Consider the following 27,931-nt stretch of genomic DNA (forward strand, 5'->3'; position numbering starts at 1 on the left):
GGGGGGGGCAGCCAAAAATTTTTTTTGCCTGGGGCGGCGAAAAACCTAGAGCCGGCCCTGCTTGTGCATCATCCACAGAATTGTTTACAAAGTTCCAGTCATCTCTGTGCAATGCCATTGAAGACAATGGATTTGCACATGCGTCAGAGGGCATCATTCGAAGGCAGTAGATTTATTTGGGGGGAGGGATAGCTCAGTGGTTTGAGCATTGGCCTGCTAAACCCAGGGTTGTGAGTTCAATCCTTGAGGGGGTTATTTAGGGATTTGGGGCACAATCTGTACTTAGTTCTGCTAGTGAAGGCAGAGGGCTGGACTCACTGACCTTTCAAGGTCCCTTCCAGTTCTAGGAGATCTCCATTAATTTATTTATGCAGAGGTAACTGAGAGCCCAGTGTGGTCTGCACACCTTTCATTATTGATGAAGATAAAAGAAGGAAAGAGACCCACTTTATGCTGAGAGCCCAGGCTGAATTTGCAAGGCTGGCAGTTAGGAAAAACATTATTGTCACTTGTAAACTGAGCACATGTGATACAGAAATCACTGACATACAGGAAACATGGAGCCCCACAATGTCATTTTTACAGAATGGTTTTTCAGACTAGACCTGCACTTTAAGAAGATACCAGGCCAGAATCTTGAAGTCTGTGGACCTATCCTGACTTATACCAGCTAGGACTCTGACCGAATCTCCAAATCAGTTTTAAACTGTTATCAAGTTTCTCCCATTCAGGGTAATATCATAGGGTTGTCAAGCCTTTAGGATTGTCCTGGAGTCTCCAGGAATTAAAGATTCATCTTCAATTAAAGATTATGTCATGTGATGAAACCTCCAGGAATATGTCCAACCAAAATTGGCAACCCTATAATATCTCTTCTGAAATAAGAGATTAATTCTATAGTGCTTCAATGCTGTTTAAAGGCTGGATTGCAGCATAAGTAAGGCAATATATGTCCCTAATGACACAGGAAGAAGGGAGGAATTAGGTTAGAGCTAGGGCCAGATCATCTGCTGGTATAAATCTATCGAGCTTTATTGATTTCATTGGAGCTATGCTGAGTCTCACCAGCTGCTGATTGGGCTCAGCGTTCTAACTTAGGGCAGTAGGGGTGGTGTTCGAAAGACCAAGAGAGGTCAGACATGCAGTTAGCCTGGTAACTCTGACACTTAACACCTCACAGAATCAGGCTCTAAAAAAATATGTTTTGACACGAACTAGTTTTTTTGTCTGGACATAGCAAAAGTGTGTTAAATCCAATCCCTCTATCCCTACCTAGCCTTTAGCAAAAAATGAGGTCCTGTAAACTATGTAACTTTGTATTAAACTGTATAACTAGGTCCCTAGTCAATTTAGAGCACCTTTTAAAGTGAATTTAATTTAGTCCATATTGAGTAGGGAAAGCATTTTTAAATGGCGTTAGCGGAGTCCATTTTTAAATATGGGTCCGTCTATAATGGGTATTTTCTTAGGGCCAAACCAGGCAGTCCCCAAACTCCACTCACCTTGAATTCAATGGTAATTTTCTGAGTAAGGACTGTTGTATTTGACCCTTACTGTGAACAGGACCATAGCAAATAAGAAGCCAGCTTAATAACTGGATATGAGACTCCCAACAGAATGGCCAGTATCAGATGCTTCAGAAGAAGGTGCTAGAAACTTCATGTCGGACAATTCTGAAATAACCAGTCCATGCGGAATTTCCTTCCTAAGCCGTGTCAACTAGTGGTAAGTCATCAGCGCTGCACAGGTTAGTAGTTATCAATCAGTTCCTAGTTGAGGGTTGTCCATGTAAAACAACCACCATCTTAGTTGGCACTGCTTGGCCCTTATGTGGCAGTCTCAGCAGAGAAGCCAGGGACACTGAGCCATTGAGACTGAAATATCCTTTCTTCCCTAATGCAGCTTTGAGACATATTGGCTCATTGTTGTGGGGAAGCTTGCACTGCTGCTGCCCATGCTACATATACTCTGGGGAGAAAGAACTTCACTCTCTAGACAGTATTTTGCCGCCCCAAGCATGGCAGTCAGGCAGCCTTCGGCCGAATTGCAGCTTGGCGCGCTGGTGCCTGGAGCCGCCTCTGTCTCCAGAGCTCTCAGTCTGACTCCTTTCAAGAACTGTAAGAGCCCCATGCTGTCACTTACTCTTGTCTATTAACACCTTGCACTATGAATAGTCCCATTGAAATGATGGATGAAGTTATTACTCAGCGTAAGTCACGGTGTCAGAATCTGTCCCAGAACAATTAAAGATGAGATCCTCTTGTTTTTTATTTTTTTCATATGATTTCTATTTAAAACCCAAAGTCTGAGAAATGAAAACAGCCAGTGACATACATTTAGATCTCTTATCTCGGCCATTTAGAGAGTGCACTATAATAATGGCCTGTAATATTCTTCCCTCTTAAAAAAATATTGGATTCGTTTTTGCACAAATCAAGTCACTTCCTACTTCATGTGATATTTATAACTGTGAAGGGAAATGCTGATTAAAGCACTTGTCAACAATCTTTAGGAGACCTTTTTTGTGGCTACAGCTAGATTTTTGTGTGTGTGAGTGTGTTTTATTATGCTTATAAATCACTTCTGTTTCACTCCAGAAATATATAGGAATGACCGGCCAGAACAGACAACAGAAAGCAATTATCTTCTGGAATAGGTGCTCTGTAACAAGAGGAAAATGCCAGAGAAGGCAATGAAAGAAGCTGTTTTATAACTACTAGTTATAAAACAACTCCCAGCCAGCAGGGTTACAAAACAATTTGGCTAACACCAAAAAAATTGCTGTGGGTAGAGTCTGGGATGATCATGAATAAACCAGTATAAATAATGTTTATACATGTTATCACCTCTCCAAAGGCATCATTCTAGCTCTATCAATGGTATTCACAGCATCCCTGTGCCCTCTAGTGGCTGATAGGCAAATAGATCTGTTTTCAAATACTGTACAGTAAAAATTAAATGAAGTACACCTAGTTAAGATGACATGACATGAGTTATGTCGGAGGATAGTGAATAAGCATAGATTTCAGGCAATATTGGCCTCATAGCATTGACTAAGGAGGATTTATAGAGAATAACTTACAAGGTAGACTGGGAAGGCAGAAAATTCAGACTGAAGATCAGTGTGGCAAAGACAAAAGTCTGTGGCAATAGGAAGACGGGGAAGAGGCATAGATAAAAGTCGGAGACAAAGAACTAGAACAGTGGAAAAATTTGTGTCCATTGGAGGTTTAGTATCGAAGAATGGGAATTGTGAAGATGACATAGAAAGGAACCTTGGACTAGCTGCTGTCGCATTTAGAAAACTCTGTAAGATTTGAAAATCTAAAGACATTTAGATAAAAATCAAAATCAATGTATATGAAACAATTGTCATGGCAGAATGTTGGAGTATGAGGAAAGCTGATGAATATAAGATGTTGACTGTAAAAATGAACTTGCTGAAGGGAATATTGAGACTTTCAACACTGCAGAAAATAAAATGTAGTGATAAGAAAATGGCTATGGCAAGAAATTGATTTAAGAAAGATAACTGCAATGGTTTGGACACATGTCAAGATTGGACTCAGAAAGGATGCCATACGTGGTGATATACTGGAGTACAAGGAACTTGAAATAGGGAATCATAGAATCTTAGTACTGAAAAGGACCTCGAGAGACCTTCTAGTCAAAGCAGGACTAAATATTATCTAGACCATCCCTGACAGGTGTTTGTCTAACCTGCTTTTAAAAATCTCCAATGACGAGATTCCATGACCTCCCCAGGCAATTTATTCCAGTGCTTATCTACCCTGACAGCTAGGAAGTTTTTCCTATTGTCCAACCTAAACCCCCCTTGCTGCAATTTAAGCACATTGCTTCTTGTCCTATCCTCAGAGGTTAATGAGGAAAAAATGTTCTCCCTCCTACTTGTAACAACCTTTTATGTACTTGAAAACTGTTATCATGTCCCCTCTCAATCTTCACTTCTCCAGACTAAACAAATCCAGTTTTTTCAATCTTCCCTAATAGGTCATGTTTTCTACATCTTTAATCATTTTTGTTGCTCTTCTCTGGACTTTCTTCAATTTGTCCACATTTTTCCGGAAATGTGGGGCCCAGAACTGGACACAGTACTCCAGTGGAGGCCTAATCAGTGCGGAGTACAGCGGAAGAATTACTTCTCCTGTCTTGCTTACAACACTCCTGCTAATACAGCCCAGAATGATGTTCGCTTTTTTTGCAACAGTGTTTACACTGATGACTCATATTTAGCTTGTGATTCTCTGTGACCCCCAGATCCTTTGCCACAGTACTCCTTCCTCAGTCATTTCCCGTTTTGTATGTGTGCAACTGATTGTTCCTTCCTATGTGGAGTACCTTGCATTTGTCCTTATTGAATTTCAACCTGTTTCCTTCAGACCATTTCTCCAGTTTGTCCTGATCATTTTGAATTTTAATTCCATCCTCCAAAGCACTTGCAACCCCTCCCAGCTTGGTCTCGTTTGCAAACTTTATAAGTGTACTCTCTATACCGTTAGGAAGACTGAACGTCTAGTTAACTGTAACATGAAACCATTTTAGATTGGGGGAAGATTCAGTAGTTAATATCTGTACAGTGCTTTGGATATGTAAAGCACTATTAAAGTGCTAAGTGATACTTAGTTTCAGTTTATTAAAAAATATATTTAACAATGTCAATAAAACAAAGTCCTCAATGACTGAGTAATGATTGAGGTTTTGTATGTGTTTACGTGTGCAAAACCGACATCAGACATTCAAGCCAGTAAAGAGCAATAAACAGGAACAGCATAAGAAACAGTAATGACAATTATCAGAGGGGTAGCCGTGTTAGTCTGAATCTGTAAAAAGCAACAGAGGGTCCTGTGGCACCTTTAAGACTAACAGAAGTATTGGCGCATAAGCTTTCATGGGTGAATGCCCACTTCATCAGACGCATTCACCCACGAAAGCTTATGCTCCAATACTTCTGTTAGTCTTAAAGGTGCCACAGGACCCTCTGTTGCTTAGTAATGACAATACGTTCTATAGCACGTTTTAATTGTAGTGTGGTTCAGAAACTAAATTAAGCCTTAACACCTGTGTATAACCTTTGTTCGGCCCTGCTATGCATTTACATTATGATGCTGTTGTCAATGACATGATCATATACTGTTTTTTTTTCCCATGGGACTCCTGCCTCATCAGTGCACAGGATGGACACAATCAAGAGGCAGAGGCAATACTAAATCTGGCATTTCCTAACTTTTGAATTCTTGACATTGAAACCTAAATAACATTCTTTTAGTATAGTTTTTAATGAAATGTATATCTATATATCTGTTCAGAATCCAGCATTTGTAGCACCACAGATACCTGACATGGAAGTCAAGTATCAGAGGGGTAGCCGTGTTAGTCTGGATCTGTAAAAAGCAAGAGAGAGTCCTGTGGCACCTTTAAGACTAACAGATGTATTGGAGCATAAGCTTTCGTGGGTGAATACCCACTTCGTCAGATGCAGAAAGCTTATACTCCAATACTTCTGTTAGCCTTAAAGGTGCCACAGGACTCTCTGCTGCTTCTAACATGGAAGGCATCTATCACTCAGTTGATCAATATCCATTTAATATATGTCCGCTACCTAACTCCTGTACTCTCTCCCGTTTCCAGTACCTTTCTAGTAGCTCTCCCATTTGTGAACAGCAAATAACAAAACCCACTGCTGAGTGCTGGAACTCTAGTGCCAACTGCTTAATGCCAGGTGGAGACAGAGGACAACTCTTCAGGAAACCCTCCCCTGTCACAAATGAAAAATACAATTCTGCAGTGAGACAGGCTGTTTGCTTGGTGACCCCATCCCAAAATAGAGAACAAAGCTTTATGAATTACACGAGTGACCCTGTAGTTGACTATGTTCCTCTGAGTAAATATGGGCCATGAATCAGGACACAGTGCATTGTTTCAGAAAACAATACTGTGCTACAAGCTGAAGAAGATCCAGCCCTCTGCAATCCTCTTGTCTAGGGAGCCTCTCTCCTCCACAGAATGTTTTGGCTTGGCATTCAGGCTCCCTCAACATAGAATGCAAATACAAAGAACAGCAGTGCTCAGTGTCAGGGCCAGCACCATGGGTTTGAAGAAGTGAAGGATTTTCCATGCAAAATTCCAGCTCAGCTGAAGAGCTGAGAAGATTCCTTGCAACTGTAAAGATTTTCACTCAGTATTAACTCTGCTGCTCATAAAGGTAATGTGCAATCAAGAGCAAGGACCCTAATATAGACTCTCTTATTAAACTTACTTTTAATGTTCTCACTTGTTAGAAGCTTATATTTGATAGGAAAGATTTAGCTTCCAACAGTCTGCAGGCTCCATACAGGTGCTTAAATGCTATGAGGATAGGTGCTCAACAATGCTGGAAATAGATGGCTTGATTACATAGCAATGGATTGGTATCTGTATTGATTTATATGTACCAAATACAACTACAATTGCCCATCCAGTGCTCTGGGCACCTATTCCATAAATTAAAAATGAGCTCACATAAACAAAGGACTGCCCGTACATAGCTCCATCTCACCCCACACCCTACTTAACGTCCTTATGAAAAGATGGGCTTTGTCGCCCAGGTGTAAGCCATTTCAAGTTGAAAGGAAATATTGTTTTGGTGTTTTCAGTTCATGGTAGCCTTACAAATGTTGTTCTTCGAATGCATTTTTAAAAACTGTTTTGCCAATATTTAGTATGTTATGTGGAGCAATTTCTGTACTGCTAACCCAGGCAGGCAAAAATCATGAATTAGGGCCAGAAGAATCATGAGATAGTCTTAGAAATCATGGGATTTTTAACAAATGATAAATGGGACATTCTTTTGATTTCTGAGCTTTAGCGTGCATTTGGGTTATATTTTCCGGCCTTTCTCTGCAACTGTGAAGAACAGAAACTTGCTTAAACAAAACAAAGCCCACCCCTGAGCTTCTCATGAAACAACATCTCCAGAAGTTGGAGCTTTGAGAAAAAAATATTAAATATCACAAGGTTGGTGATAAAATCATGAAGATTGTTAATACTGCAATTAATTTGCCCAGGACTGAAAAATAATATTTTAAAAAATATATTCTATAAAATTACAGCACTTAGATCCTGGCCCTGCAAAAACTTAAGCACATTCTTCATTGTATGCTTAGGAGCAGTCTCATTGATTTCAACTGGACTATTCAAGTGTGTGCACAAGTGTTTGCAGGGCCATGGCCTTAACATGTATACAAGGTAGTCTATAACTGGCCCCTGGAGAGGTGTCTTTCCCCAGGTAATTCCGGTTTGTCATATTTCCCAGTTATGACCACTTGGAGAAACCACTAAATTTAATTATAATCATAACACTTATTTCACCTGTAGATCTCAAAGCATTTTGCAAAGATGGGTAAGAATCATTATCCCCATTTTGCAGGTGGAAAAACTGAGGCACAAAGAAAGATAATTAGTTGACAAAAGTCGCACCATGAATCAGTATCAGAGACAGGAACAGCCCCAAGGTCTCCTCACTCCCAGGCAGTTGCTGCCTAACATTGATATATAAATATAATTGTGATTAGAAATGTGCACAGGCATCAACAGATACTGGGATTTTCAGTTTTGATGTCATGGGTTTGCCTGTCCTAGAGTGACGGATGAACTGTGACATTCAAATCCAGGATTGGATTCTGATTACTTAAAATTTAGAATTGGGATTTAAGACTGTAGAACTCAGGGCTGGCCTCAAAACTGAGAACTAGTTCTGGGTTCAGATTCCAACCCTACCCCTACACTGTTTGAGATGCTGAGATTCAGGGATTTGGTCCATTGCTAATAATAATGAGCAATACAATAGCTTTTAACCTGTCGCACTGATTCCCAAACACTTTGCAAAATATTAATTCATTCATCAGAAAAGGAATTTTTCTGCCTTTATGTAGGTTTATATAGTGCATTAAGTTGTGCGCTGATTCAAAGCATGTGTGTAAAGATCTGTAATTTATTGCTCTGTAATAAATCAAAGCAATCTTCCCTAAAGCGCTGTTCTTTCCTTGGCCCATTTCTAAATCTAATTATATTATATTAACATTAGGCACAGGCCTGGAACAAGATTTGGATCCTTTTTCTGGCTCTGTGATTGACTTACTGTGTGACCCTGGGCAAGTCACTGTTTCCCTCTGTGCCTCAGTTTCACAATTTAGAAATCAGATGTGGGGAGTCTGACTTTAAGGCCTAAGGTCATATGACCCTGGCCTTCTGTATAAAGGGAGCTTTTAGAACTAATTTGTGTTTCCAATGCTAGCTGGTGAGGGGAGAGAGTGAGTAGAATCTACTGAAGGTCAGAACTGAGATCCAGGCATATCTCTAGATCTATAGCCTTATTGTAGTGCCCTGAGCCAGTGGAGTGCTGCCAATCTGGTCTATTTATTTTATTTTAGCTGGTTTCATTAGAAAGTTATCAGGGGTCCTGGAACACACAAAAACCCTTAATTGTGGACATTCATGTTTTAATATAGGTATATTTTACTATTGTATTAGAAATAAAACTTAGTACTCGCTTAGTACATATGTTAATGAATCCTAAAATACTCGTTTAGAAGGTTTTAATGCCTTTGGGCAATCTCTTACAAAATGTTCTTAAATAATAACTTGTCTACCTAAAACTACAGAAGTGCAGCTTAGTTTCTGGCCAAGCTTTGGTCTGTTTGATATCTATAAAGTACTTGTTAGAGCAGGTTTCTGTGTGACTGGTGTGCCTATTTTCTTGTTAAAGCCTCAGCTCTTGTGAAATGCATGTGTCTGATTAAATGAGAGCTGGTCTAACTATCTTACCAGGTGTAAGTGATTGGGTAAAATTGCTACATGCTCATGATGACTAATGGAGGAACATAGCAGCTTGCAAAGGATAGCCTGAGATTTCAATGTGATTATAGGTACCCAGCTTGGGACACTTTAAAAGGGCCTGATTTTTCAGAGGAAGGGTGCTGAAAAATTGGGGCTGTTCTAAAATTAGGCACCCAAAATCAGTAACCACTTCTGAGAACAGCATGGAGGCCAAAGAATTCTAGTTTCATCCTCTTACCCTCTTATATCCATGCTAATAGAAAACTTCCTGAAAGTGAGATGTTAGGGTGGGGGTTGGGCTGTGGCAGGCATTTAAATCAAAGGGGCAATGGAGAACAGCCAGGTGAAGAGAGCAGTGGACTATACAGACAAAGAAGAAAAAGATAGTCCCTGCCCCAAAGAATTTTTAATCTAACCTTGTCTCTTGGATTTTCACTGTTGAAGTTGTCTCCAAAGCCAATGACTGTAAGCAGCTCAGATGTGGACCAGAAGAACATGAGAAAATATTTGAGTAGTTCCTGCATTTCAGTGTTTTCCTGCAAGGGGCCGTCTTCTCCAACAATCAAGAATATCATAAGTAAAGCCAAAGCAGGATCAGAGTCTAAGGGTATGTTACTTACTCAAACCATAGCTGGACCCATCCCACAGGTTATGTGGCGTTGGGAATTTTCCAGTTCCCAGACATCCTGAAGGGGTCACCCACTTGCCAAAGAACTGCTTACAGTCTCAACCATAACTTCAAAAAAGATAGAGTCAAGGTAGTGGAGCTGAAATTGGTCAAGGAGTAATCCAGCAGTTATTTGGCCAGTGACTTCTTTGGTGGTGTGAGGGTGAAATAGGATTCTCTACTTCCATTAAAAATCTGGTTGAGACTTGACTGGCTCTGAAAGCTTCAAATGTAGGCACTAGTCCTATAACTTCCACTGTTAAGGAGTTTATGTGCACCAAGAAGCTTGTGAAATACTTTCATTGCTTCAAAAAACCTGTAAGCTAGGTGACAACAGCAGAAGTAACTGAAATAAGGGTGCTTTTTCACCTGGTCAAAAGTAACCTAGCTGAGCTCCAACAAACCGGGCAAGGATAAGCTGCTCCACCCTGTCAATAACTCGGTTTCAATGGGTTCCTGAGCAAAGAAGTGTTGCTTCCCAGTTCATGGTCTCTTATTTGATAAAGAAATGCAGAAACAATACAAGTGTCAGTAATACATAAAGGGCAGTTCAGCCTTAAAAAGAACTCTCCGTATTTAATGGTACAAAAGACATAGGACCTTCTACAAAGATACAAATGAGCCTTTGAAACTTTTTTTTTAATGGTGTGTTTATTCCTAGTCAGCTGGAGCTCCATGTACCAAGGGGCAGAAATTGGCCCAGAGATAATTGATGCTTATTGTACTCCACACACCTTTAGACTGATTAATAAAATTAGGTGCAATTTTCCTTTAAGGACTGTCTGATATTCCCCCTTGACTCTTACGTTAAACATGCTGGTAGTTTCAGTGATCATCTTCCTATTCAAGGATGCAAGAGTTGCCTGGGCATGCCAGCTTCTTCAGTCCCCTTCCATCATGAGATAGCAATAACTGTTTTTCCTCTGGGCTCTGGTCATTACTCACCCACCCCTTCCATCTTCATCCTGTTGTTTTAAATTGCACTTTATTGCCACCACAATTAATGGGTGACATGATGTCTAAAACTATGTCCAAACATTCCTAGGGCTGTCTGTTTTCACTGTAGAATTCCTATTCAGTGAAGACTTCCTTCCCCCATTCATCCATCCAAAAGCTCTCAGATCCACTCTACAAGCTACAGCATAAAAAGACACAGTTTCTGTTCTAAAGCTGATGCATTTGTTTTACAGACGAGGAAGATGGTTCAAAAATGGACACCAAACGTACCTCTGTTTCTCAGCTGCCCAGGTAACTATTCAGAAAATATCTCAATATGCTGTTTCTGGAGCATTAATATTGTTTGCTGTATAAGTCTCCAGATCATCCCAAACCTCTAGATACTACAAAACTACTAGCTTTTTTCTGTGTAAGAATTGTCTTGCCGATTTCCTGAGTTGGGTTTAAAAGATACAGATATTTAAAGGGCCTTTCCCCTAAGATATTTAGAACTCTCTATATCTTACATTGTAGAGAATAGTATCTAAGGCCTAGATTTTTTCAGAAATGTGCATATGCAAAAGTGCAGACACGTATATGTGAAATCATGGCAGATGTGAGCATGAATGGGCAGTCAAGTATCCAACTCTCCATTTGTATATGCAAATTAAGCACAACTGAACATACAGGTGCATGTATGACCTTGATAACCTGAGCCCTATTTTTTCAAGTAACTTGGTGATTAGAATTGAGTCTACCAAGACTTTATTTATACACCTTTACTTTGCTAAAATAGTAGGACTGTTTTAGCATGGAGGGCTTACACTGGGGAAAGGCTCTGTTTTAGGCTGTGTTGACTGTCTTCAGTAACTTTGTCTACCCATTCACTTCTATTCTATCGAATATCTAAATGTAGTCAATAGGAAACTTAAACATGTTGAAATATACTGACACCTTCATGATAGGGCTAAGCAGGTGCAGTGACATCTGTTTTACACTAAGATTGAATTTGACTGATATTTCTCCATTTACTGGGAATTACTAATGTTATAACTTTAATACTGACTCTTGTACTGCATGCAGGAAAATGTGGGGCATTGATGACTTTGAAATTGGGCGGCCACTTGGGAAAGGTAGATTTGGAACCGTTTATTTGGCTCGTGAACAAAATACCCACTTCATCCTAGCCCTAAAAGTCATCTTCAAGTCTGCCCTGGAGAAATCACAATTGGAGCACCAGCTCCGAAGAGAAATAGAAATTCTGAGTCATCTCAGGTAAGAACCTGTGCTGAAAGTAAATAAAATAACCATGGAGTGGGACTTACAGCCTGAGGAATGCTGGTATCCCTGGCTGACTTAGTCTTTGCACCCTCCACTTTAGCAAAAGCCAGACTGCAGTTCATTCTAGACCACCCTAGTGGCAAGCTCAACAAACTGGAGCCAGTCTTCTGGGTTGCCTTTTTGGTGATACAGAGAAGTGGAAAACGTGATTACCTTACTTCAGAAACAACTTAACCTGAATTGGTGAACTTGAGAGGTGGGAAAGAAGGTAGTCCTGCTCATTAGTTTGTCATATGGGTGAGGAAAATCTCTGAGATCTATCCCTACAAACTAATTGCTATCCTCTAAGAAATATACGGCAAACAAAATGGTGTGCTGCTGGTGGGCCTCACTCTCCCCCCCCATGCCCTCAAGAAATTGTTCCTTTGCCTTTTTCAGTTGTCTACTTAAGGCTAGAATCTTGAGGGTCCTAATTCTGATCACGGTTCAGTTGTGAACTAAAGAGGATCTCATTGGGAAAGCTGAGATGCTGAGCTTGCTGTCTTGATTTCTAACGTGGTTCAGTTGTGCCAATCTCAGCATGCTTCTGACTAACCTAATTCCTGACTGTCGCAGTTACAAGGCTAACTGTGCCTCTGAGCCCTTCTCTGAGCTGAGTGCACCCCCTCAGGTGTTAGGCCTTGTGCCCTTCTCCCACCAACTCCTAGGCGACAATACCCTGTGTATTCTCTGTGCTCACCCCAACAGGTCCAAGTAGGTTTAGGTACCTGTGGTTCTTCCCTTTTGGGAGCTTGTGACTAGTGGAAAGAATTTAATCTTAAGAGCATGAACAAAGCATAAGACAAAGGTTTGTTAAAGCAATAAAAGGGCTACCTACATATCTGTCTTGCCTTAAAGGCTTGCTGTCCCTTAGCAGAGACCTACCCAGACACTCAACTTCTGGAGCCTGGCTTAACCCTCCCTCTCTTGAGTGACTCTTTATCCAGCCCCAAGTCTTATTGTTCTCCTGTGTTTTCTGAGCCTAGTTAAACCAATTCAGGTAGCTCAAGAAGAGTGGGGGTAGTGACATTAAAGTCCATATTCCTGGGTGCTTGCTGAAAGTCTGTTATCTGGGCAATTGTCCTGGCTTCCTGCATTTCCTGACAATCCTATTATCAAATAAACTCAGTGCAGTAAACATGCCAAAAGCCAGGTCACATACAGCATTCATAAATTGTCACATAGCCGCTTCAAATCCATCACACTAACCCTGGGGGGAATTTTCTAGCCTTCCTCCCCCAGACCTCTGAAATAACAAGCACCATTTCTACAGCATGGCTTCTACTCCTGTTAAATCAGCAGCCAATGCTACTTAACGTCAGTTGTCCTATTGTCCTTCTGTTAGTAATGTATCGTCTGTTTTTTACATACCTGATCCATTTAATCACTAGACCAACTAAACTATGGGATTATTATTTTCCCACATGTGCAAGCTTTCATAACACTCCTGATCCAACTGAATAGGAATGTGGTGGCAGGAATCAAGAAACTAGCTTAACATCTGGCTTCAGTGTTGTGATACTTGTTTGATTTTCAGCTACCAAACGTGACCTTTCTGGCTTTTTTAGGCATCCAAATATTTTGAGATTTTATAACTACTTTCACGACAGAACTCGGATCTACCTGATGTTGGAATATGCTCCAGGAGGGGAGCTGTACAAAGAGTTGCAAAAACATGAGCATTTTGAGGAGACTAGAACTGCCACGGTGAGTAAAGTGTTGATGCTGCTTATGTTTTGTGAAGGGGAATGGAATCTCATCTTGGAACTACTATAATGTATGTACTGTAGGCATACGCTCTGGGTTTGTATGCAGAACAAATCATCTTGCCTAAGTAAAACTAGTTGGAAATATCTTGCTCACAAAGTATCTCGTGTGACTGCCAACGTTTCAGTTCCTGGATAGAGCCAGGAATTGCCAAGATGTGGCAAGGCTTCTTTCTAATCTTCAAAGGTTCAGTACATCCATCCCTGGTTTTATATAGTACTACCATTAGCTTTCTACGCAACTCTTACAAGCAATATCAAAACAAACATGGTAAATATCAAACCAAATCACTCACTGCTGAGCCACAACAAGGTTTGTATTTAACTTACTAAATGGCTAAATCATATTTCCTATAGAAAACCACTACATAAACTGTGTTTGACTGTATAATTCTCTTGGGTGTGGCACATTCTGCAGTATATAGAAGAAATATCTGATGCTCTGATATACTGCCATGCTCAGAAAGTGATCCACCGAGATATCAAGCCTGAAAACCTCCTGCTAGGACTTAAAGGGGAACTGAAGTTAGCAGACTTTGGCTGGTCCGTGCATGCTCCGTCACTCAGGTGAGTCTGACTCCTCTTTTCAGTTGTAAGACCACTACTATATGGACTCAGTCTCTATTCGACTGTCCTATATTTACAGCTCCTCCACTGACAACATTTTGGTAAAAATCTGTCTAATATCCTAATCCTCTCATCTTGATTCACTGATGCCACATAATTGTCTCCAAAGAAATGAACTGTGGACAATCATTGGATTGTGACACCACTGATGGTGAGCAAGGAGGAGCAGGATTGGTTCACGGTTGTGTGGTCCCTTGAACACTGAAATGAATCCTCCTGGCCTCTACAAAGGCATGAAAAGTATAGTCCTTGTGCCCTGCTTTGCTTCCCCTACGTGGTCCTTGAGACAGCATGAGCAGAGAGGTCTGTCGGCAGCCCCAGGACCAACAGCTGAGAGAAGCTCTCCTTCAAGGCTGGCTATCTCTACACCTTGACTGGCACTTTGAGGAAAGAAAGCAAAACAGTGCATATGGCTTTTCTTAGATATTAGAATCTTTATTTTTTTCCCAAAGATTCTTGCGACACAGACTATAGTCTGTAATATTACTGTCATGGAGCCATATAAGTGCCTCTTGTCTTTCATGAAGCACTAAGAGAATGTTTTTGACTCTGCAGCCCAACCCCTCATGTAGCTTCTGTTTGACCTAATCTAGATCTCTGGCTTCAGGAGTTATGTCTAGTCCCCAATCAAAACTACTCCTTTAGACTGAAACTTAAGAAATTGTATGCACAGAGTCACCCAGCTTGCATACACAATTTTGAAAGTTTGGGCCTTAATTGGTCAGAAGGTTAATTGCTGGGTAAGTAAAGCACTTCCTAGGATTGAGACAGAAGCTAATCTACTTTCCCCACACCTAGGCCACAAAGCTGACATCCTACCTAGGGCAAGATCTTCAAAACAGCTCAGATTCTAGTGGGTCCAAATCTGGCCCCTAAAGTTCTAAATTGGGTGTGGATGTGCGTAATAAATCAGTTATTGATAAATTTACTCTACCTTATTTTAATGCAACAAAATGACCGGTGATTTATTTTTTAAACAGGAGGACAACATTTTGTGGCACGACAGATTACCTTGCCCCAGAAATGATTGATGGGAGAACCCATGATGAAAATGTTGATGTCTGGTGTGTTGGTGTTCTATGTTTTGAGTGTCTTGTGGGGTATGCGCCATTTGAAGCACCCACCCGCAATGAAACATACAAAAGAATTGCAGAGGTAAGCTTTCCTAAATCCATGGAAGAGGTTACTTGGTTTTGAGAGCAAAGAAAACCACCTCCCACAGGCAAACAAATAATTAGGCTTGGAAGGATTTTTTTTTTTTTTTAAATCAGGGAAAGCTGATTTCATGGTACGCACAAACTAATGAAATAATAGCTTAATTGATGATGATCAAAGTTTACAGATAGGCAAAGTACGAAAAATGCTGCTTGAGAACTTTGTGCTTTAAGGATATTTACTTTGTATATTTTGACTGATGTTGACAACTTGTGTTTTAATGGTTATAACACTTTAACTTTTTGAATCTCGCCATCTGTCATTAAATTGTCTGATTTTCCCCCCACCCCCCAATTTTCTGCAACTGTGAAAATTTAAATTGATAAAAATGGAAAAAAGCTTAAACATTTGATACTTATTGAATTATATAAAAAATCAAATTCTGGCAAGCCTACAAATAACCTAATCATATAAAAGATTAGACTAGGAACCCACAACTGTCAGCACCACTGATAACCAGGCCAATAAATTCTCTTCTTTAGAATCAGACACTGCTTGGGTTTTGATTTTGTTGGCCTCAAACATGACTGGTTAAAGCACTGTCAGAGTGCATTACAGAGAACTGGGCATCCTGTTTGATACCATCTCTGTATTCATTAGGATCCCTGACATTCCCAGTTAAAATCTTCAGAACAATGTCAAAATAACATTGTTTATTACGAGAAAATCCTGGTTACTTTTTCTTGCCCTTACCATTTCCCTCTTCAAAGTCTGTAGTTGAGCAGGGTTAGATAAAGATGCCTTCAGAGCACATGGACTCATCCTTAAATCAACAAGAGTCCTTAAATAGTAATGTGAGGCACTCCCTTTTACTGAAGCACTCATCAATTATGCTACCTAGTTACTAAAAATAGCACAAACACATACTATGGTACTTCAACTGGCAATACATATGGCAAAACTGTTAAATCTAAATTAGTGTTGGATGTGTTTCAGACAGCTGCTCCTTTTTTGTACGGAGTTTGGGGTGAAAAGTGGTGACAAGATTTAAACTACCTAATTTGAAACAGTGGATCATCTTGGATATAGATTTGGGGCCTTGTCTTGTACCCATATATCTACTGGAATTTTGCCATTGATTTGAATGGGAGCAAGACTGAGGCTGTAATTTCTTTTCTATCTGCAAAATTGACATGGTGGAGGGGGATGAACAAATGTAGATAAATATATTGAAGACTAGGGATACAGATACAAAATGTACCAGTTGGTTCTAATACTGGCCTTATTCAATGAAGATTACTCTCCTTCATTAATTCTGTCTTCCACACTGCTCAGTACAAAACGACTCTTTAAAATTAAGCAGCCAACCAACTTATTCCAGTGAACACTATCAGCTAGTGTCCTTGACTGTGTGACTCTAATGTGCACACTGTATCACAGATAATTGGAAGTGTATGTATTATGCCAGAAACATCGATCTTATTTTGCACATTAATCAGGGTTAAAAGTATATCGGATAAAGTTCTTGTGATTAGATCTATTCTGTGGCTGCTCTGACAATGATCTGGTATAGGAGATGTTACAATGTAATTCTGGAGCACACAAAGAATCTTACTTTGTGAAATTCAGTTGTTGTCATCATAACCCAACTATACGCTATCAGACTTGTATGCATTCCAAATCTTAACTGTCAGTAACAGTCTTGCATTTTCGTAGTCTTTTTGAAGACACTAATTTACTATCATGGAATTACCTGGCTTTGGTAATATTGTTACATCACTCATTACCTGTTAAGCAGTACTTTTTTGTAGCTGTGAAGACTACAAAAACTTGGCACACTAGACACCGAGCAGTGGTCGAGACCACAGTCTATTGTGCTGACCAGTGCTGTCTCCTGTGTCAGTTTGTCTTATAGTTCGATTGCAAGCTTTCTCGAGCAAAGACTATCTTCCCCAACCCCTTCATTCTGTTTGTACAGCACCTAGTGCATTGGGGTCCTGGTCCATGACGCAGGCTCCTAGGTGATATTATACTATTCATTGTACTTGCATCATACCTGTTGTTACCTTGTGGAACTAATATTTTTTTTTTCCTCTCCCCTCCCCCCAGGTTAAATTCACATTTCCCACATGGATCCCTGATGGTGCTAAGGACCTTATTTCAAAAACACTTAAGCGCACTCCTTCTTTGAGGCTGTCTCTCAAAGAAATAATAAAACATCCATGGGTTAAGAAGAACTCAAGGAGGATTTTCCCACCAGTTTATAAAGCAGCTGAACAATAAACTCGTACTTCCAACAAAAGACATTCTCACTCTGGAATATTGACTATTTGTGCTTTTTTGAGATGGCTGGATTTTTTTAAATCCGGTTAGGATTCTGTTTATCCGAATGAACAGGAGTGGGGAGTATTAGACTAAGGTAGAGAACTTTCTGTGATGCTGGAAATCAAAAAACACTAGTGTAGGTCTTATGGCTCAGGGGAGAGAGGTGGTGGGGAAAATAGCTTGTCCTCAATGTAATATATTTAAATGGATAGGGGTTAATTCACTTTTAGCCATAAAGCAAGTGCTGTCCCTAACTGCAGTCGTTTGCTTTTTGTATAAATTTAATTTGATAACTGGGCTTTCCCTCCCCCCGTTCAATCTGATGTTTCAAGACAAGCTTTGAGAGCACTTGCCACCTTCATGCTTAAGAGCAATTACGATGCAGAAGGTTCCTTTTTTTAACCTATGCATGTGTGGAGTCCATTAACTTTGCAGTAGGTTAAACCCTCCCTCCCCCCTTGCCTCTAGTTTGCACATAACGCTGCCGCGCAAGGACAGTGGGGTTGGCTGTATAAGAGGGCGAGCGAGCTGTGCTGCAAAGCGCGGACTGGACAAGTGCTGCCTGCCCGCCTCTGCAGCGCAGGGCCCGAGCGGGTGGTAAACAGCGAACCGCCTCCGTGCAATGCTGAAGATACTTGTCTCCCCTCCCACGCTGGGCCCCGCGCGCCTGCAGGCCCGAGGATGCCCACGCGCCTCCCACCGCCCCCAGCCAGGCCAGCGTGGGAGCAACACTCTCCGTGACTCGGCGGGAGTCAGTTCCGAGGCTGCGCAGCCGCAAGCGCGAGACACACCCACGATGGCGGCGGGGGGAGGCTCTTGCAGGGTTAGCCGGCCTCTACGTACGCATGCGTCCTGAGTGCAATTATGGCACGAGACAGTCGCCGGCGCGCGCGCCTGCCTGGGGAGGGGCGCCAGCGCAGCACGTGGCCAGCTGCGTGTCCTCCCGACGGGTGGCGCTTCCCTTCTGATGTCACACTGACGCAAGAGCGTCAGATTGGAGACGGGAGTCTCCCACCCACCCCCATCCCCCCACCAGCGCCCCACTCTCCTCACGGCGCAGGCGCAGGGGCCGCCGCCGCCGCCGGCTCTGGCTTCCATTCCATTCGCAGGGACGGCAGGGGCGCCGCGTGAGGGGGAGACGCGCGGCCGCAGCACCGCCCGCCCGCCCGCCCCGGGCCGGTCACCGCCGGCACCATGAAGATCTGGACCTCGGAGCATGTCTTCGAGTAAGGGCTGGGCGAAGGCGGGCAACGGCCGCGGGGCCGCGCGCGCGCTGTGCGGGGGGTGAGCGACCCCGGTCGGGCCTGGGCCCGCGTGGAGAGGCTTGTTCCCCAGCTGGGGCGGTGTGAAGAGCGACCCGCGGGCGTTGGGACGGGGGGGGCGCTCTGCGGAGGCAAAGCCCCTGCCCAGGGCGCTCCCTCAGCGCCGCGGCCCGGAGACCCAGGGCCCAGGGAAGCGCTTGTCAGACTCCATTGCCCTGTGACCCCCTTCTGACAACGAAAATTGCTACACGACCCCAGGAGGGGGGACCGAAGCCTGAGTCCGCCTCAGTCCCACTGCCCCGGGTGGAGTGGGGGCGCAAAGCCTGAGCCTCCCCACCCCGGGCAAGGAAGGGGTCAAAACCCACACCCAGGGGCTTCATCTCCAGCCAGGGGGCCTGTAACCTGTGCCCCGCTGCCTAGGGTTGTGGGGCTCTGGCTTCCCCAAGCCCCAGCAAGTCTAAGCCAGGGGTCATGACCCGCAGTTTGAGAACTGCTCTGTTACAATAAAGCCAATAATTAAGAAATCTACGATACTCTGGTATTTCACAAATAATTGTTTGGTTTGTTTATGTATTGTTTCAACTGAATATGTTTTGTACCTGTATTTTTAAAGCAAACTGTAAACTGCATCTTTTTCATGATGTAATAGAAAGTCTGACAAACTAATGTATGTAATTTATAAATGTGTTAATTTTGATTTATTTGGTCAGCCACCCCTGGGAAACAGTTACAACAGCTGCTATGCAGAAATACCCAAATCCCATGAACCCTAGTGTGATTGGAGTTGACGTACTAGACAGACACATAGACCCCAGTGGAAAGTTGCATAGCCATAGACTGCTCAGTACAGAATGGGGGATGCCTTCTATCGTAAAATCAGTAAGTACATTATTACAAGACTTGAGAGAGTACATATGAGCTATCTCATTTTTAGAAATAATCAAAACCGTATATAATTTACAATCCAGCTCTTTTTGGGACAACACAGGGCCTGGGGGATCATACGTACTGCACGATTCCTTAGTGCCATCCCATGTCCCTATCTCCTTTACAATTATTTATGTCCTTGTAGCACTAGGAAGGAGCAGTAACTTTACCCACCCTGAAGCACAGAAGCTGCTCTTCTATCTAATTCTTGCTTTGTGTAGGCAGGTGGAGGTAAAGCCCAATATGACCTTTCATGTCTTTGCTTGCAGCAACAACTCTTGTATCTTATTGCTTGGTTACTGCTGCTGCTTTTCAAGTAATCTGGTTAACAGCTGTTCTCTTAAGGTGTCCTATTCCTAAAAATGGCAAATTTCTATTGGATTGTCAGGTACACTGACATTCTTGTACTATGGTTTGATCCTTGAAGAAGTTTTGTAGTATACTTTGGTCCTGAAAGGTACATAAATCATTCCCAATGTATTTCCATGGCTTTCCTTATGATGAGTTTCTTTATTAGCTTGGTGGAAGAACCACATGCTTCCTTATTATCAGTTTTAAATACCCGTAAATCAAGATTGTATCCCATTGTTGCACTTTACATACTCATTGTCAGAGACTGTTCTTGCCCCAAATTCAGTCTGACTAGACAAGACAGACAAAGGTTGGGAGGAAGGGAGTAGTATTATTTCCTTTTAATACCTAGTGCTCCTATTTTATGTTCTGGAAGAATAAGGTTGGACTTGGGGAAACCATACCACTTATTTCTCATCTAGTTGAGAAAATAGCATTCTTCTGGGGTTTTTTGTGATATTACTTTTAAATGTTGAACAGAATTCTGTAAGCAGTAGATAATATAGTTTAGACTGTTGCATACTTTTCCAAAGTTTAAAAGGATGTTAACTTAAATCACATTTCAATATAAACTGTTTTACCTGCAGTTGTTAAAAGTAACACAGTTGCTATAACTGAAAAGAATTATAGAAAAATTATTTTATTTTTCCCTGCATATTTGACAACTGTCTATGGACAAATTCACCCTTTCCCCTGCATAATCATTTTTTGCAGCATAATGGGTGAGAAGTTTTTTTAATAGGAGCATGTGGTTTTAAAACTGTCAGAGGGAAGAACAGTGGGACTTCTAGCTTTTTTTTTTTTAATTGATAGATTTCAAACTGATGGTCTTCTTTTAAATAAATTGAATTAAATTATACCTATTTTAAGCAGGAAATAAATACCAACTTTGTCATTTTAAGGCTAGTTGCATTTCTTACCCTTTATTCAGTATAGTAATGTTTACTTTGATATTCCATAGTACATCTCTATCTCGATATAACGCTGTCCTCGGGAGCCAAAAAATCTTACCGCGTTATATCGAACTTGCTTCGATCTGCTGGAGTGCGCAGCCCCGCCCCCCTGGACCACTGCTTTACTGCATTATATCAGAATTCGTGTTATATCAGGGTAGAGGTGTATGTTGAAATGAAAGGAAAAAAGTAAATACAAATCTTTAAACTTTTCAGAATAGTTATTGCAGTGTGTTTGTGTGTATAATCTTGGGTGTCTTTCTTGTAGCTCATCGGTGCTTGCAGAACAAAGACATACGTTCAGGAACACTCTGTAGTTGACCCTGTGAAAAAAACAATGGAACTTAAGTCAAGTAACGTAAGTATTGTAATTTCTTTAATCAATAATGCTAAAAAGTCATTAGTTGACTGACATGTTTAAATTGTATAAACAGTTTGAAAGAGAAAATTTTATCTTGAAAATAGCATACCTCATATTCTCAACAGCCTATTGTAGTAAAGGAACTTTTTTGCCAGCTTTGTTATGAAATGCCTGCACTAGAAATGATTAGTGATTAGCATATACAAAGCATCCCACTTTGTTTCAAAAATTATTTTGTAGTATTGCTGCTACCTTAATGTGTAGTACTTTGCTCAGTACTGTATATCGTTTGTACATGGTCATTGTTAAACCCTGGGTTTAGCAGGCCAATGCTCAAACCACTGAGCTATCCCTCTTTCTCCTCCCCCTCCCCGGACACTCCTTGACAGTCCATGTTGAAGGACATAAGAAGAAAAAGTAGTTTAGCAAGCTTGAACTTTAGGATTTATTTCTTTCGTATATGTTTATGCCAGTTTTGTTAAATAGTATTTCAGCTGTAATTTTAGAATAATAAAGTAGAATACCACATAGAAGGATGGTGTAAAAAATTTGAGTGTTAAGGTCTTAGGTTGTTCTAGTTGTGTTTATTTCATCTTCTTAATGAATTTTTTTTATTTATGTGACGACAATCTAACTCATTTTATTCCATAGATTTCATTTACAAATCTGGTATCAGTAGATGAGAGGCTTATCTATAAACCACATCCTCAAGAGCCAGAAAAGTAAGCACATGTATATTTGTCTTCAAGATTGCACCTTAGAAGAGTAAAATAAATTTACATTATCCTTAATGGCATTGCTTCCGCAAATCCCCACTGTGAGATTGCATGCCCTTCCATATGACAGTGGAGTCCATTTCAAAGCAGCTGTTCAGGGAGTGAGCATATGCCCCTTTGTTTCAGCATTTTAAAATGAAGGGTATAAAAATCCCTGGTCTCCCAACTGTCTCTCATTTCCAGAGTCCTGTGTTTTTTACAAATATGAAATAAAATGAAAAACAACATGAAGCAAAAAACTCACCCTGCAGCTATGGCTTCTATCCCATGGGGCTGGGCCCAGCTCCTTGCTCTGGGGTGTTGCGACTTGGTGCATGGTTTCTCAGTGCCATTTCAGGTTTGGCCCGGCCGCCCCTCTGTCGTCGTCATGCCACTGCCAGGTGAGTGCAGGGCAGGCTTGCTCTGTGACTTCCCTCGGCAAGACCCATCACCCCTCCCCCCATGTTGATAAAATGGATAAAATTAAATAACACAAAATTGCAGGGAAATAAAATGAAAAACTGTTTAATAAAATAAAAGGAATTTCATGGGTCTCTACTTTTTTTTTTTTCTTTCCCCCCCTCTTTCCATCAACCTGAGTGCACACAGACCATACACCTCTGTCTGCATCTGGATTTCTTTTAGAATGACTAAAGTAATTGTAGATCAGATTAGTTGCTCCTTTTGGGAGAGCTGTGTTATCATTTTGTAGCTAGTAAAATATTCCACAGCCCCCTCCTGGAAAATTGTTGCTGCTAGTTAGTCTTTCTCAGTGGGAATATGTCCTGGCAATGTCATAAGGGAGAAAACAAGTCACCTCTCTCTTTGAATGTATTCCCTCTGCAGATCCATGTTGACCCTCTTTTACCCTTTACTATGGAGAATTAAAGGATTCAAGAAAAAGTAAGGGACATTTGTGGGTGGGTGGGAATTACTGTATCTTATTTCTGGAATGCTGGACCAGAGAATCATGCACACCCAGCCTCACAGCAACATAGTCCATTTCAAAACAATTAGCCATTGGGGGGAAGTGTGTATATGCTTTTCTGTTCCAGCATTCTAGAAGCAAGAGAGAGAAACAATTTTGCCAGGTAGATCTGTGGAAGCAGGGCATTTGGAAGGGTGCGGGGGAGGCTATTTTTATAAATAATACTCTACTTGTTTTTATAATGTGAAAAAATAAAGTGATTTTTTTTTTCTTTACTCAGAACCATTTTGACTCAAGAAGCAATAATCTCTGTGAAAGGTGTCAGTGTCAGCAGTTATCTAGAAGGATTAATGGAAAACACTATCTCTTCCAATGCGAATAAAGTAAGTATGACTCCTACATGTATGTTCTTTATGATTTCTGGCTTCTTGATTTGTGGAGTTGTTAAAAAAAAAAAGGCCTTTTTTTTTTTTTTTTTTTTTTTTTTTACATTTATTTTACTTTTGAAAAAGATACAGCAGGGCTTCTCAAAAGGGATCGTAGTGTGAATCACTTCTTAAAATACAGATCCACGCTCAACCTCTCAATCCTGATTCTGCACCTTCCCTAGCGTAATAATAGCACTTTGTTAATATTGTCCTAACATTTAAGATGACAAAAGGAAAATAAGCACGTTTTAGCATGATGGGTGTGGCTGCTTGATCACATCTCTCTGTGAACCTTTAGGGTTTTTTCCCCTCATTGACTGTATATTTATTAGTACCAAATATCCCCATGCTGCCTGGGCTGGCATCTCCAGGTCACTTTGAACTTTGGTTCTGTTCTATATGTTTAAGATTAAGCGTAGTACCTGTTCTTATCAGTTTAATTCCTCCAGTTCAAGTGCCATCCAAAATTTTACATCCGGCAGATGTGAAGCAGATGCAAAAAGTTGCTTCTTTTTAGTGCAACTGGTCAGCTAGCCTCTGGAAATCCAAACAGGTCATGGACTGCGCTACAGCAGTTGGGAAGCATAGGCTTGACAGAAGCAACTTTGCAGATCATAATTTAAGCACCGCTAAACTAAAGAAAATCTTTTTTAAAAAAATGAAAAGCTGCACTTATTTCCTTGGTACTTTGGTTGTTCGCTTTATTTGTTGAAACAGTGTGTGTTGAGGTCTCATTTAATTTACATCTTGAGTTTTATAGAAAATAAATTCTTCAACTTTGGTTTGCTAAAACTTAATTTATTAGTTATATGAATGGTCTTTGTCACCCCTAGCTTTTGATATTGTCATAGAATACAGAACTTTGGGACAGACAAAATGAAAAGACAGTAAATATAAACCTAATTAAAGAAAATACTACTTCACATAGTATTCACCTCAGTGCAAAGATGCTCTGCGCATTGTTTCATGTGACAGCTTAGGTATAGTTTCTTTTAAAATGGGGAATAAGGGACTTGTAAGGCTTTGTGTGGGCCTCCTGCATGGGGATAAATTTCAGCCATAAAATATAATGACATTATATTTGCTGGTGCCAGAGACAAGAAGATAAAACTGGATAATTTTATTGCCATTTATAACAATTTTATCTATGGCCCCTCTAATATTTCTCTCTTATAGTTTTTATAATAGTGCCCATCATTTTAGTTATGAGTGTCTCCCAAAGAATTTGAAATCAAATCTATGAACAGCTAGAGACCTAATTTTCCTCCTTGCCTTCCCATCTGTCAGTCACGTGAATTTTTTTAAACTGTTTTTATGTAAATGTTCTCTTTTCTCATTGTTGTACTATTCAGTTTCTGATTTTTCTCTTCCTTTTTTCTATACCTTTTTCCTTGTCTTCTTCCTTGTGGTTTTTATTGCAGCTGTAGGAGAGAGAAACTGAAGTGAGTTTTCACTTAATTCTGAAGGCTGTAATATTTGTGATAATTTTAATCTCCTGTGGCGTAAACTCTGAAGCCTTGGTCCTGTTCTTGAGAATGCCCTGTTTCCTCTTTCTCATAGCTTCGTCCTTGATGTTGACAGCATCATAGTTCTAAGGACTGTCGTACAGAGAATTTTATTATTTTTTTTTTTTTTTTAAACTAGGGCCAGTTTCAACTGTTTTGTTCTAGCTAGTCTTCAAGAAAATATGATGCCTGGCCATTTACTTACAAACCTTTCCTTTCTTCATAAATATTTGAATAAGTGTTGTTGTTGTTTTTTAATTGCAGGGCCGTGAAGCATTGGAATGGGTAATCAGTAAATTGAATGCTGAAATTGAGGAGTTCACAGCTTCAGCAAGAGGAAGCATGAGGACTTCTATGGCAGCGGCAGCATTTGTAGAGAAATAATAGTGAATACAGCTATATCAATTAATAGGTCTAAGTGAAATAAGCAAACTAAAACTTCTCTCCAAGTTGAAATATATTTATTCTTATATTTGTTATTTAAAGGCATATTTGTATATTAGGTAGTTTTTAAATTAAAACTTGGAGAGAAGTTACAAATTCTTGTGACTGAAGGTTATGTGCTGGGGCTTCACTAACATGTTAGTTCCATTGGACTGAACGTTTGTTTCAAATGAAATAACCTCCTAACATTCAGAGCTCATTCCTGTAATTAATGAACACTTATATAAAATAGTTTTTATCCTAGGTAAGATTGCAGATGTTGCGGGAGATTGACATGTTAGTGAATCCTACTTGGGTGGAATTTAGTGGTTTGATTCATGGACTCTACCTCTTTTGGGACCAAGCCCATAATTAAGCAAAATGGCTTGTTCTAGCAAAGTTGGTGTTATGTTTGTCTTGGGCAGTTGAATGATATAACTTGATTTAGATGGAAGTTTTATTACTTGAAGTCTGAAGTATAAATGAATGTTTGTATAAAAATACTTGTTTTGATAAACTGCTGTTAAAAAGTTATTGGATAGCTGAGCTAAAACGGTATTTTTAAAGTTAACTATATCCATCAAACAGCATCTTAAAACTCACAAGAAAAGTCATAGTTTTGAATAGTGTACTTACCTGCTGAGGCCCAAGTTCTGTCCTTGAAATATGAAATTGAGTGTTACATGCCAATAACTGAGGGAAGAATTTAGCCCTATGTGCTTACTTATTTTTCGTCCACCATCACAATACAAAGGAAAACAACCTCTATGTAGAAGGGTACTGTAACCACATGTGCATTTTAACATGTAATTTTGTAGACCATTAAAGCTTCATAGAAAAGTAGAAATGTATTTTGAAATTCAGAAGAAAAACTTCCTTGATGATGTTAGAGGAACTTTATAGAATTGTAGAAGTGAGACTGAGATACTTCCTCATATGTTTACAGGAGTTGTTACATTGCTAAACATGTTTAAAATGTTGCCTAATCATGCTTCAAAAATACTCATTAAGCATGGCATCATGGACTATTTGGCTGTCCTTTAATTTAAACACAGTATTTTGCATTTAATTTTCTATGTAATGCTTTGTGTGCCTCTTTTTATATCTTATTGAAATAATTGTCTGCTTACAAACAAGGCTTTTAAATGAAAGACCGGAATCAGAATTTATAAGAGGGTTCGATAATCTTGTCTCTTGGTACTGGCCACAGATTCTTGGTGCTGTCTCATTCTTGAGTTCCCACAGCTTATCGTTAACTGTCAGATTTTTGCCAACTGTACTGAAGTCAAGTGCCATATTACTCTGCAGGTAATTCCATTGGAATCAGTGAATCAATCTCATAAAATAAGGTCTTGTCTACACTGGCTTGCCTACATGGCTTGTGTAGTCATGGCACAGCTAAAAAACCCACCTCCACGAGGGGCGTAGCTACTAGCGCTGGTGCAGTCTATACTGGTACCTTACAGTGATGAAACTTGCAGTGCTCAGGGGTGTGTTTTTTTCACACCCCTGAGCGAGAAAGTTGCAGCACTGTAAAGTGCCAGTGTAGACAAATCCTAACGCACACTTCAGTGTGGGGGAAAAGTGCAAAATGTAGCATTAAAGAAACTGCACTGATGATTTACTGGTCGGAAATCCTGACTTCTGGTGCCATAAGGGTCCATTTGGCATTTCAGACCTAATCCTAATCATATGTTGTTTTGTGTCATTTTTCAGAATATAAGATGTCACCTGTTTAGTATTTTTTGTTATAGGTCATTTTTCTGTGATACTAAAGTTGCATATTGAATATTGTGTTAGTGACACAAAACTAGATCTTTTCTTAGTTTAACAGTGCTCAATATAGTGGGAACACAAACTTCAATAAGATTTTATATAGAAGTATATGTGTGTGTGTGTGTGTGTGTGTGTGTGTGTGTATAATGCAACAAAAGAAAATTTACCTTTTTAAAATTTAATATTTTTTTCTACTTAAAACCTATGAAATTTTAATTAGAGACTTTGTTAGTACATTTGTAAAAGCAACTCAAATCCGTTAGGGTTTGTGGCTTTTTTTACACATGGAGATTGTTCATACAACTGAAATTATATTTCAACTAAAGATTAGTAAATGTTGCTACTTGATAAAATTTCTGTAGTCATACTGTATCTTGTGATAAAAGTTGCAATGCTCAAATTAGTGATTAGAAACTTTTTAAACTTGTACCTTTTCTCTTAAACCTAGCTTAATTCTGTGCTTTTTAAACTCGTATACATTTTCCTCATTTTGCTGCGCTGTGGACCAACTAACTTGAACTGGCTATATTTAGTAGGCATTTGAAGGATTTTGATTTGTTTCGTATTTATTGGGGCTTTTGTGCTCTTCCTGAGCAGGGTAGTGCTTTTGTGTGTGAATTTTTTTATTTTA

General features: G+C 40.2%; 2 protein-coding genes across 2 annotated transcripts; both read left to right on the forward strand.

Moving 5' to 3' along the window:
- Window positions 1-9,294: 9,294 nt before the first annotated feature.
- Window positions 9,295-17,589, forward strand: LOC112103913 (aurora kinase C-like). The gene is made up of 7 exons (XM_024195903.1): window positions 9,295-9,442; window positions 10,693-10,750; window positions 11,522-11,713; window positions 13,327-13,465; window positions 13,943-14,091; window positions 15,132-15,306; window positions 17,416-17,589. Exons 1-7 carry the CDS (start codon window positions 9,295-9,297, stop codon window positions 17,587-17,589), a joined length of 1,035 nt encoding a protein of 344 aa, XP_024051671.1.
- A 1,119-nt stretch (window positions 17,590-18,708) lies between these two features.
- Window positions 18,709-26,041, forward strand: PRELID3B (PRELI domain containing 3B). The gene is made up of 6 exons (XM_024195918.2): window positions 18,709-18,857; window positions 19,604-19,772; window positions 21,393-21,482; window positions 22,137-22,207; window positions 23,449-23,551; window positions 25,366-26,041. The coding sequence occupies exons 1-6, from the start codon at window positions 18,826-18,828 to the stop codon at window positions 25,483-25,485; spliced, it is 585 nt and encodes a 194-aa protein (XP_024051686.2). The 5' UTR covers window positions 18,709-18,825; the 3' UTR covers window positions 25,486-26,041.
- The last annotated feature ends 1,890 nt before the right edge of the window (window positions 26,042-27,931 follow it).

Source organism: Terrapene carolina, unplaced genomic scaffold, assembly GCF_002925995.2.
Source record: "Terrapene carolina triunguis isolate 2854851 unplaced genomic scaffold, T_m_triunguis-2.0 Scaffold130, whole genome shotgun sequence".
Taxonomy (NCBI): Eukaryota; Metazoa; Chordata; order Testudines; family Emydidae; genus Terrapene; species Terrapene triunguis.